Below are 13437 nucleotides of genomic sequence, written 5' to 3'. Positions count from 1 at the left end.
GCTATTCTACTGACTGGATTTGAATGACAATTTATAAGATTGGTAACTAAGTGGAGTTAACACCTATATTTCACTATGTTTACATTCTAGTACCATCATTCCTGCACGACGTCAATCCATATTTACAAATAATGTGTATATATACGATTTATAAATGGCCAAATTATGAATTACATGCTCTTAATTTATCAATGCCATATGTTTATGCTTTAGCACTTTTATGTCTTCTTTAATCATTATCACATTTATTCAGGATGTACTACCAATGAGATTCAACATATGCCAGATCAGTTTAAATCTCTAGCACTCATATGTCGCAACAAATCATTAATTAATCTATTAAAAATCTGATTTTTCTTTTCAGATTCGGTATACCCATTTCATTACACGGTAGAAAAAAATATTGATATCCCGCAAATAGGTTTTAGATACTTCGTATTTATCATGTTTATTAATAATAAAAACACATATAAGACTAAGTTAGAAATTGTTTGCTTGCATGATTGCAGTGTGCCAATATCATTCGTTTATATGTTTTAATACTTACTAAAAGTTGTTTATATATTCATTAGACGAAACAGCGTGGGGGAGCTGTATTAAACAAAAGGACAGAAAAGAGGCACAACGTTTAATATCCGAAAGAGTCTTACCTACACAGAAAATGCTTAACAAATATTCAGTAGAATTTGGGAGAGATTCTCAAATACTAAAGGACACGTGTAACGAAATAAGCTCATGTATAAAAGCTGAGTCAAATACTATTGTGAATGTATGGGCAGGGTATAAAACTATTTGCGATAAACATATTGAGGAAAATGCTATAGTATTTGCAGTGATTACAAAGGCAAAAATCCAAATGGCAAATGCATTCAATTACAATGTTGAACAAATATGCATAGATGAGGTCAATAGCTCACGGGAAAACAAGGATATACAATGGCGCGAAAACGAAATTCCTTTGATGGATGAGGAAATCAGCAAAGCAGTAACACGCATGAAGCGTCATTCACAAGGACTGATGAAAAGGCACAGTAACATAACCCGTATATCAGTTAGCTGGATTAAGTCTTCTCGATATGGGAGGGAGGACGCGAAAATGACAAACGAAGTCTGTATATCTCTCTATGTACCAAGGAAGGGTATAATTCCAATCAACGAGAAACCTTTCCCCAAGATATTGAACGGTTTTCCTGTGGATGTCAGAGAGGGAATATGTGTCCCATTTCTTGGTCCGCATGATGTTCATGAAAGTGTAAAGATGGGTTGCGCAATAAGTGGACAAAGCTTTGCAGAGCAGTCAAATATAGGGACAATCGGTGGGTTCATTGAGAGCGAAAATGAAATTTATTGTTTAACGAGTGCACATGTGTTTGCTCAAAACCCAAATTTAAAAGACCTTCAAAGCAATGGTACTTGGATAGCAGCGTCAGACGACAATCCTCTTAACAACGTATATCAACCTTCTCCGCCTTCGGAGCCATTTGGTACACTGGTAAGAGCGGTATTCACCGAAGGAGGAGGCGGCAATGCTGGCGTTGACGCTGCTGTTATTCATGTCCGGAAACGATTTCCAAATTCTGGAATATTTCCTGATGCAGCTAATGACCGTGAAGCAGGTAAATTATATATCAGAATAGAATCAAGTATTGGTTAATGTAAGAAGTATAATATATTTTTTCATTCACACAGAAGTCACGGAACGATCATTGTACATACTATTAATATGATACGACAACGGGGCATAAATTCTTTTACATGTTTTACTGATACATAGACAACTGTATATTTACCGCGTTTTAATTTGTACACTTGCACTGCTTTCAGGGTTCGATAAGGAAAATCCTATGACCTTCCATTCAGGGAAAATATCACCAAGTGTTAAGAGAATGGCTCTGGTGGTAAAACATGGAAGCACAAGTGGAATAACAAAGGGAAGCTTTCGATTACGTGGCGGCGCAATTAGGACAAACACTGCTCAAAACTGGGGATTTATGTTATTTAACCAGTATGAAATCGAATCGTTTAGTGATACACAGTTTGCACAAGCAGGTGATTCTGGAGCAATGGTTTTCACTATTGAAGGAAATGAACTGTTAGGAATAGGAATTGTTGAAGCTGGTATGGGCAACATCTGCTTAGTCACTCCTATTTATGACGTTTTAAATGCACTAGAAATACCACGCCCTTTTCAAATGAAACAGTTTATGTTACATAGCACTAATACTGCTATTCCAGTAGGCTGTTCCGTTACCACAGCGACAGAAGATGTGATACCACAGTCAGATCGTACAAAGGACCTAAACGAAAGATTCGATTATATGGATCAAGCTCTTTCACAAGAAGTTGCAAGACAGGCAAAAGAGATAAAAGAAGAATTACATACTAAAGTTGACCAGCAATTATTAAATCTAAAGACAGAAATAAACGAAAAAATTGAGAGTGATATAACGAAACTCCAGACAAATATTGATCGATCAATGACAAGTTTAGAGGAAAAGATGAATGACATGCAAAACAAAACTCGCGACCAGATGCTACAGATGAAAGAATCAGTGGAAGAGATGCTTGGTAAATTCCTGTCCCAAATTAATCAAAAAAAGTAACAGACTGCCACATACCTCTTCAATATGAGGCAATCCTTAACCATATTTGCCATCGTAACAATCACATACGTTGTGGGGATATTAACTGTTTACCAGAAATAAAAAAAACCTAATAAATGACCGATATATTTGTTTAGGATAAGAGCTTAAAAAAGTCCGTCAAATTTGTATTTTGTTTCAGTTCTTTATATTAAATACGATAAGTGTAACACTTTGGGTTGGGTTCTGGGAAAGCGACTCAGCAATAAAAGTTTTTTCACTAGGGAGCTTGATATAGGACATTCAACACTAAAATGTGAATGTTGATTTTGTTTAACAAATAGTATTTCATTTTTGTAACTTCTTTAAATATCGAGATAATTCTTTTTCAGTTTCAAGTTAACTCGACATACGGCATTTGACATTGAAGTTTTTGCCATCCGATTTTCCTGTTTCGCTCATGTCAGACAGTTGGTTTATCTGTCGTTCGATTCGTCTGTAGGACATTTGGTTTTCAATAATTTATCAAATTTCATAAGATTATTGTTTTTCACTTTATGATCTCCATGAATTTTTTGTAAGTATTTAATAGTTACGATCTCACAGGGTCCGATTGCCTATGATCATTAAGGTCAAAGATCAAATTCACAGCATATTTCACAGACTGAAAATTATGCCTCCGACATGCCATCATGGGAGCATACGTACTTAGCTAATTTTATTTTGAATATAGAACCCATAGGACATTCGACATTCAAGTCGTTTTTATTTTTGTACCAAGGTTAACAATAAATAGAAATGAGAGTGTGCGCGCATATACATGTATTAAAATTGGAAACATCTTATACAGTGACTTCGAATTCGGAAGAGTCATTAACTTAATCCACATGCACAGTTTACTTATACATTAATTGTTGTGTAATTTAAACCTAAAACGTTTTTTCACATTTTTAATGGCATTCCAAAGAAACTCCATACATAATGTTCACTATAAAGTGTAAATATACTTAACATTTTCTAAGGGCATCCACAGCCCTTCTAGTTTTTGTTTATTAAATTATATTCACCTAGTCATTTAATAAAGGGAAAGGCCACTGGTATTTTCGGCGGTCCCACTAACAAATTTGGTTAGTCACAACAGCAATCTATCCATATTGTTTTACTCACTTATTTTAAGTTATCTTGTCATTTTAGGAACTTGACCCATGGTGTGTTCTTACAAAGCTGTATTTAATGGTAGCTCTTGTTAGTTTTACTTTGCTTATGTATTTTGAACATATACATATATGTCCACGATGTACAAAATCATAAACAGATGTAGCAGTCGGAGCACAGTGATACATGGATCTGGAAACTTTTTTCTTAATTCCACTTTTCTAAAACATTATAATGTGTAAATAGCACTTAAATTTGTTTTGTCTTAATTCACTACTAGCTATATTTTATGTCTATTATAGAATTGCTTGCAGATATGCAAAAATGTGTGCAGTATTTGTCAACTCAAGTTGGTAGCGTAAATAACACTTATATTTTCATAAATTTTATTTTTGTAGTAATCTGCAGTCAACTACAGTAGGCAATAATTGCAAATGTCTCCTTTACATGTCTAATGAATGATTGCTATAATTGTCTTTGAAGCTGATAATGTACATTTAACACAAATTGCATTTCTCATGTACAATTTGCAGCTTCCACACTTTGTATTGGTTTGTATACTTGTAAAGTCAACAACAGTAAAGAGCTAATGAAAATAATAACATATTATGCCTTATATTGCTATCCAAATTTATAACATAAATTACATTTTCTGATAAAGCTTATCTGGTTATCAATTTGTTTCGTTTTATTAACCTGTTTAATCAACCGTAGTCCATATTCATTTCAATTTTTGAGTTTCATGACTAATAAATCATTGCTTTTCAACTGCGTCAAGATCAAGTTTGGCGGCCATCCTCAATACAGCCCATGTATCATTCCGCGTATTGATGCTTGAGTGGCATTTAACGGATTCGAGTTGAACATGGTTTTCTGTCCACATCAAAGCAAGGTCACATGACCTCTCGTGAAGACTATGATTTGTGCACTCAGATATGTTCTCTGAAGGCATAGTTCAAATCTGTGATTGTGGTTATATTTTCAATTAATGTATTGTTAATTTTATGTTTTTATAGACACTGTAGAGCAATTGTTAATATGAAATATGAGCATACCTTATCTTTGAGAAAAACGCACCAATTATATATATATATTTGATAGAATAATTCCTTCTTACTTTTAAATATTTTAGTTGTTCATGTTTGTTAATTGTGATTTAGAATAAAAACATTTTTGTAGAGAATTACAGGACGGACTTGTGTTCTTGTTTGTAAGAATAAAGTGTTAAATTATTAAATCTTTACAGATGGTTATTTCTGCTGGCTTAAACACAGTCAGGAGATTAGTAATAAAAGTCATACTGGCTCGAAGGCGGACATTGACCAGCAGCAATGACGTCATAAAATGTGACGTCGTAAACAATGTAAGCCCATAACAATAGAAAAGGTTACCAAGCGCTGCAAATGCTTGCAAACTTTGCCATAAGTAACGTTCAAGTTGTTCAATTAAATACATGTTATAAAACAGTTCTTTCCTGTAAGTTTTTCCAATGTCGATAAATCCTCATATCGACAGCACTGAAATGCAATAATTGTTTTTTTTTTTTTTTTGGTCCTGAAAAAAAGTGGTATAGTCGGGTGTGTAGCTCGAGATCAATATCTTTCTCAGGCCGACAAATCCTCGTTTCGACTGAAACTTAAAAGAAACAGCTGTTGCTAAATCGTACGCGTTGCTTATGAGGATTTGTTAGTACAGCTTTATTTGAATTTACTTACGTATCAAAATATTTTATACAAATTCACAGACGTTTACATATACGCACCCTCCATTTCTTAAAGTGCTTATGCAACGAACATGCTGGCAGAACAATGAAATGATAACTTTTTCTAGATTAACTTCGGTTCCAACTGGATACGTGGTCAATAGTTCATATTTTAGGAGTCAATAGTCATATAATAAGGAATAAGAAGTCAATAGCTCATTTTATTAGACCGCTTTTGTTCCAATTTAAAGTCATCAGACTGAAGGATTCAACGTTATATATTATAAGGCGTCTCGTCATGTTTAATATGACTGTGTTTAGAATGATGAAAATGATTTAAAATATTGATTTATGGAACTTTTGAATTTAATAATATATATGATTGTCTTTTGATGAGGGCAATAATAAACAGATATTGTATGATGGTGAGGTGAATATCACCTTGTTCAAGTCCATAGACTTAGATATTTACCAATGTTATCATACAGTAATTAAGTGTTTTGTTTCATGACTACACTAAAAAAGAACAGTATGGTTAATATTTCAGTTAGGTTGTTCATAAGATAATAATTTCTAAAGGTCATTAAACAGTTTTATCTAAATGTAACGAGGTTGCTGATTGGATAACGCGTTTATGGAAACCAGATACGATTGGCTGGTGTTTGACTGATTTATATACAGTTGCTCATCTAACTTTGTTTATAAGAATATCGATGTAATCACTTTCTATTGACCTTCATGTGATCAGATATCGACCGATGAGATAAGCAGTATTTACGAGTATTTACGAGTCATATAGGATTTATCGGCCTGAAAAAGCTATATCGACCGAGGACCGAAACTTAAAGGCAACATTGATTATTGTTTAATCCAGAAACTTTTAAAAATTAGCAGCGGTTGGTATTTTCCAGTGTTATAATTTCAAACTGTGTTCGAAGTCTTATTGTTATGACGTCTCGAGTCATTATCACTTTACATATATTTACTCCTGTGACTGTGAATACAGACCAGGAGAAATTATGATAAATACAGATGTAATAAAAATGGTTTTAACATGGTTTTGCCCCGTTGTTAGGCTCAGTGTGGTTATATTTTTTTGGTATCCTTTCGGAATCAACGCTGTTCATTAATTTTTTTAATAAAAAATCGCTTAAGTAGGTGCTAAGGAATGTTGCACATAATATCAACTCTCATGAAACCGAATGTGCTATTATTTTACTCGGTTGCGTTCAATGCTTCCAGATGATTTTCTTATATTTATACACTATCTCAAAAACAGTAACTAAAAGTGCCGCGCGGCGATTGTAAAAAGATCCCCCTGCTTGAATTCAATTCTGTTGTAGTGTTTTGTCCGTTTGGATCATGGAGTTTACTAAATGTTAATGTATAACATATCGCGTGCAACACCAAGTATCAAGATCAAATTTGGAGGTCAAAACTTAACAGTACAAGTTTTGTCTCTGCTCAATAACTCTGTAACCAATCAAGATATAATTTTATATAACTTGGCGCAAATATTTTCCGTAACGAGTGGATGTTTCAAGCTCAAGACCCAGACAAGAATGTCAATGTTCAAGGTCATACGAAGAGGTGGAAACCGTCAAGGATTTTTTTTCATGGCCGGTCAATGCAGGACTGATATTTATTTCTAACACGACCAGCGAATAACCTACATAAATGTAGAGCAAAATCTATCTCGGGTGATTCTGCAATAAACCACCCGCGTGCAATAACGTCATCCATCCAGGTGCGTAGCACGGTCGTAAAAAGTAGTTACCATTTTTCCTAACACTGTTGATACTAGCATATCGTGTTAGAATCGAAATAACAAGCTCCAAGTGTGATTTATCGTAGAATAACCAGAGTTTTTCGTTCTTATGCGAAACAATATATCACTCAGGCCTACGGCCTTCGTGATATATTCTTATGCATAAGAACTCAAAACACGGGTTATTATACAGTTATTGACTTATGTTGAGGTAAATATGTGTTTTTACGGACCTGTAAAAATGAAATTGACCGAGTAAGTGAGACGCATAATTTTTTTGATTAATGACTTGAACAAAACACGCCATGCACGACGACATCATACTGCTTTCAAGACGTTCTTAACGTCAGTTCTCAAAACGCATTCGGTGCTTTACTTAAAAACATTATAGCTCTTGAAATAGTGAAGATAATTACTTCAGATTTTCAGATTTGAAAGATAAACGAATGTTCTTCATATTAAATATTTTGTTATTTTATTTTAATTTTTCGTCACTAATAAGGTTTTCCTATAGAACGGCCCATAAGTACATATTATTGTATACTATATAACTATTATATCGGCTGGCATATCCAATTGCACTCGGCTTAATCATTGGTTTATTATATCTGACCTAAGAGTTGGAAAAACGTATGCATTTATTTGTACTAATAGTATTATATTCGCTTACCGACCCTGTCTTTTTACCACTGACGTTAAAGACGTATTGGATAAAATGTAGATTTATGTTAAACAGAATTATTAGTAAGAAATTCGAAAGCACACCCTCCGTCTGACCGTACATTTCTTTACATTGAACTAGACCCTTAAGTAAACAGAGAAAAGTTGATAAAGCGCGACAGTACGATGGCTAACAGCGACAGTACGATGATAAAGCGTGACACTACGATGGTGAAGCGCAACAGAACGATGGCGAAGCGCGACAGTACGACGGACTGTCCCTATAGTAGTGTCGCGCTTCCCCATCGCACTGGCGTGTTGTAACTATCGTATTGTCGCGCTTCGCCATCGTACCGCCTTACTTTCGCGCTGCAGCAGGCGCTGGCCCTTACAGAACACCGTATTACACAGACATCAGATAGTTAAGTTATGCTGCAAGTGGAGCCATTACGAAACTAAGATAATATTGGAAACTAAAGGTTTAGTCAGTAAAAGTACTGAAGAGTCCCATGCAAAATTTAGATATGGAGATTACAATTTTGAAGACGCAGCCTATAGTTGAATTTGGGTCTTAAAGAATCAGAATCCGTTAAATCAAGTATACTAGTTTCTGACAATATTCATTATCGTAGATCGTTGATACGGTGATGACATGGTGATGACATAGATACGGTGATCACATGCTGTAAAGTACTTTTACCAGTGTTTAATTTGTGGTATAAGCTTGCATCATCTTTACAGTTGTTTGACTTGACAAATAGTGCTTACATTTGACACAAATATCTAGTTTATATCCAGGGTTGACTAATTTGTCAACCAGACTATATGATGAATCCTAAAATTTGTTAAAGTTTCTCTGTACAGTTTAACCTATTAAACATTGAAATCATATTCTGTATTATATTTATACCTGAAAGAATTGACTCAGCTTTTTGTTTTGAGTCTACAAATTCGCTACGTTGATGTAGTATGTCTGGCGATGTTTACGGTGAGCGATAATTACGAGAATATTAAGGCATAACTCGAACAGCCTTGTGTGAGCGTCATATCGGTATAGGCAGTAGATTTATCTCCCTTTAACCTATCTTTGTTCCTAACTGTTATGATACGTATTGTACATTAATACAAATGTTGATATTTCCAAGACGTTGTCCAGTCATCTACCTATTACCAAGGTGTTTTAGTCCGCCCGCTTGGCTCAACAGATAAATCGTAAAACTACGGATCTCGGATTCAGGAGTTCGATCCCTGGACGAGGCGTATGTTCTCTGTGGTGACTGATAAAAAGTTGTGTCCGCAATCACTTGTCATCCTCCTGTGATTCATGAGGGAAAGTTGGCAGATATTTGATGAAAACAGGTTAAAACTGGTTACGGTTAAACAACTGATTTACTGTTGAAAAACGGCGCTAAACTGAAAGCAAACAAAGTCGATGTCTTTTCGCTGACTTACGATTGAAAATGACTTTTGTGACCGAGGTCATTTATCTTCTGAGAATGTATGTGTTTTTTTTAAAAACAGTGCTTTATACAATTATGCGAAATTATGAAACTATACTTTGGGAGAAAAAAAAAAACTGTCATGCACGGTCTCAGAATTGTAAAATATATTTACCACCTTTATATCTACAAATATTAAGAGAAAAATATTTACTATAATTTCAGTATCCATACTTTCCTTTGGCGCTGATTTGTGATACTTATTAGAAATTCGTATTCTGAAGGCCTGCGGTTCGACTTGTGGTGGGAATATTGTTGGGGCACATGTGTCCTTGAGGGCTTTAAGGCTCTGAGGCTGTGTTTGAGGTGCTCTGTGCTTCCAATAAATTTACCCTTACCTATTATCATCTTAGGAACATATGAACTGGAATATTTTTTTTTTGTTTCTGCCGGGTTTAACTTCTTAATTTAGGCTATATGGCGACCTTCCAACGTTGATAGTGGAGAAAGATCCCAGATATCCCTTCGTGCATATTTCATCACAGGCGGGCACCTGGGTATAACGACAGACCTTCCTCAAGTCAGCTGGATGGTATCCTTACATAAAAGAATTTCATACCCCAAACGAGGTTTCGAACCCATAACGGTGAGCGGCAAATGATTCGAAATCAGCGACCTTACACACTCAGATACGGAGACCCTAAACTTAAAATTCAGGTATAATAATACTAGATTATTACACCAACCGTGCCATACTAGATGCATGTAAGATATTAGCTATGGCACCGGTGACCGGGCCTAGAGCTAGACTTTGTAGTCTCTTGGTGGTCTGGCAACCGATTAGTGATTTCTATAACAACAAATTGTACCTCAGTTTATCTTAAATGATAACATACTGTAAAATGATCTACTCACGTTATTTAGCAAATGAATACATCCAAAAGAAAACAAGAGAGCGGACGCAGTGGTCAAATGGTACCACTGTCTGACTAGGAAATAAGGGTTCGTGAGTTCGAGCTCCCGTTCCTGCAACAAAAAATTACTGACATTGGGATAAAAGTTCCGTGTTTGGGTGCTATACACCTGACATGCTAAAGAACCAGAGATGCTTCTGGAATTGGAGCGTCTTTCAGGTCGTCTTCTTATTTGGGGCAAATCATTATTTTTACTGGGGACTATTCCAATATTTCATTGAAGGTTCCATGTACACCGCCGTATAAATACACCTGCTGGTGTCTCTAAATCTTATTCCGCTACTTTTAACACGACTGTGTAAATATTGAGTTCTGATCAACCCGGAGCTGGAGGGCGCGGACGGTAGATTTGATTTCTACTATCGTCCACGAATAGGCTCGATCAAACAGAGTCCGCGGCATATTTATTTATGTCGTTTTGGGCGAACTGTGGTTTTCCACTTTTCCTATTTCGTATCTTGCATTATCCTAACATCACTAACAGTTAGACTATTGGAGGAGTCGCCATAATACGGGGTGCCGGTGACGATTATAGATAAACTTATATACAAACAAGGTAAGTGATGTTTTCATGCTATTCATTTTTTGTGTAAAACAACGCTTTCGTTACATGACTTGGTTATGTTCGTTCACGTGTTTAGTGTCAACATATTTATTACTTTCTTATAACACTGTCATTTCAATACAAACAATTTACGTAATATACAATAGTTAACACAAGTACATACAATAAATCTTATCAAGAGCAAAAGGGTTGAGCCATAAGTTTTTGCAACAATTGAGGGTTAGCCCTTTCCCATAGCCATCCATTGGTAACAAAAATAAACAGAATGTTTGTAATGTAGGTAATCGGAAAATAGTTATAACTATGTTCAATGATTCAACACACTTTAAGAACAAATGATTTTATATATTGGCTTTATATGAATTATATAAGTTTAATATGTATGACAGAAAATGTAACATACAACCAGTTTCTCGGAAAAGTATTCATTATAAAAACAAATGAAATGCTATTCAATATATATACGAATAAAGGCCCATTTCCAACTTACCCTGCCATGTCTGAATAAACCTAATGATCCCGAAGGACAAGAAAACAAGACATAGACACAACACTGAGTCCCATACGGACATAGTTTTAAAGCCCCCAAACTGGGAGCACAGTACTGGTCCAGTGCCTAAATCCGGACACTTTTGGTAGTTTTATGACAATAACTTTGCATTCAGAAACTGCACGAGCATCACATTTCAAATGTATAATTTTAGGTACTTTATAAATCTCTATGCAAAACAACAAAATCGTATATTGCTGATTTCATCATAAAAAGGTCATCCGAAGTGGGCCAGTAAAAGCTGTCAAAATCGACTTTCAAAGTGCTTAAATATTCGGACACTATTTCATTATGCAACAAATCAGTGCACCAAATAATAACAATGAACATGACTTTGTTTGAAACAAAGAAGTCAGATTCAGTCCTGTAAACGTATACAGGCATCTCCGTTCGACTGAAGTTTTATCTACTGTTAATCACGTGATCATGTGGACTAGTTTCTAATTTTAAATTAAAATTTCCCCAAATATAAAAATTAAAAAAAAATACCAATAATTTTATTTAGCGAAAATAATGTTTACAACTATTCTTCCCCCACATGCAGTTTTTTTGGGGCTGTCTTTATTTTTTTTTAAAGAAACTATGTACTATAATGACCCGCCCCCGTTTTTATTTTACGAATTCCCTTCCCTTGTCTGGGGGAAAAATGCTGGCATTTTTTTCCCCAGTGGTCAAAAAATATATAACAGAAACGGTTAAATTTTTTAAAATAAATACTGGGGGTTTAGAAAAGAATTCTAAAACAGGGTTTTTACTTTAAATTTTTAAATAACTAAAAAAAAAGGGGTTCGTCTGCACCAGGCAGAATTGTTTTTTCATAAATTAGTACCTCTTTTGCCCCTAAAATAACGGGCTTCCCGTTTAACGTAAATCCCCCACGCCCACACAATTTTTTTATTTTTAGCGGTGGGGGTATTTAAAAGGAAAATTTTTCTGGAAATATTTACATTCACCACTGTTGTTAACAACTGGTCATAAAAAGCTTTTCCCCTTTCCGTCGTTTCTTGTTAATACCAAAAAAAAAATCACGACGTAAAGCTTTTTTTAAAACGGTGCCCCAAATTTAAATTAAGCACTGTCCCGGATTTAGGCATGGACCAAATGAAAAAAATTAACCCGTTTGCACTAAACGGGGGTTTATATGATTTAGACGATAAAATTTTTCTTCACCTTTATGGCGGGGTAATTTACTTGGGAAAATTCAGAAAAACACACACAAAAAAAACAACACTTTCTACCCTTCATTTGTAAGCCCAGTTTGGGCAGTTTAGTATTTCCCGAAAAATGACCCAAGATATAATTATGTCAATTTTTTGAGGCTAAAAATTATTTCGAATCGATACTGTAAAAAAATTTTGTAAAAAATTTTTCCCTTTAAAAAGTATAAATGGATTTAAAAAGGGGTTGAAATCCCCTTTTTTTTTGCTTATTTTAAAAAGCGAGAGGATTTTGGGCTTTACAAATGTCAATTTGGCCTTTTCCCTATTTCATTAAACAAGGTTTAAAAAATTTTTAAATATTGAATGAACTCCAACAAAGCTGCAAATATTTCATTTTATTATATTTTTAAAAATTTTAAAAACCAAAAAATTTCTTTGGGCCCCGGAAACCATTCATAATCTTTCAAAATATATTTCTTTTTAAATTTTTTGGTGGGTTTTCCCCATTAACATATTTCAAAAAAGGAAATAAAATTTTCACCAGTCAAACAAAAATTATTTTAAAACACATATTTGTTGCTTATTCATAAACCTGAACCCATTCCCCTCGGTAAATATTCCCCCTTTCCCCGGTAAATTTATAAATCATATAAAAGGGCTCAAGGGGCAAAAAATTGTAAAAATTATATAATCGGGTTTTTGGGGAAAGGGGGCGGATCAAAAAAAATTTAAAAAATACATTGCAGGCTAGTCGTTTTTTACTTTGATTAGGAAAATCCCATAACTTTAAAATTTGGGACATTAAACTGTACTAACCAGGGTTTTCCCAGATATCAATTTTTTTCATATCGGGGTTAATTGATTTTAATTGAAATTTATTCA

General features: G+C 34.6%; 1 protein-coding gene across 2 annotated transcripts in view; it reads left to right on the top strand.

Annotated features, from left to right (window-relative positions):
• LOC123532812 (uncharacterized) overlaps window positions 1–4925 on the top strand; it is a 28810-nt gene extending 23885 nt beyond the window's left edge. For both annotated transcript variants that reach the window (XM_053517230.1, XM_053517231.1), the window contains 2 exons: window positions 573–1616; window positions 1825–4925. In XM_053517230.1, coding sequence (XP_053373205.1) covers window positions 573–1616; window positions 1825–2603 — 1823 coding nt within the window. In that variant the 3' untranslated portion in view covers window positions 2604–4925. The remainder of the gene's footprint in view (window positions 1–572; window positions 1617–1824) is intronic.
• Window positions 4926–13437: the final 8512 nt, after the last annotated feature.

Source organism: Mercenaria mercenaria, chromosome 11 (assembly GCF_021730395.1).
Source record: "Mercenaria mercenaria strain notata chromosome 11, MADL_Memer_1, whole genome shotgun sequence".
NCBI lineage: Eukaryota > Metazoa > Mollusca > Bivalvia > Venerida > Veneridae > Mercenaria > Mercenaria mercenaria.
Note: the sequence above shows the minus strand (reverse complement) of the source record. Positions and strands in the feature narration are given on the sequence as shown.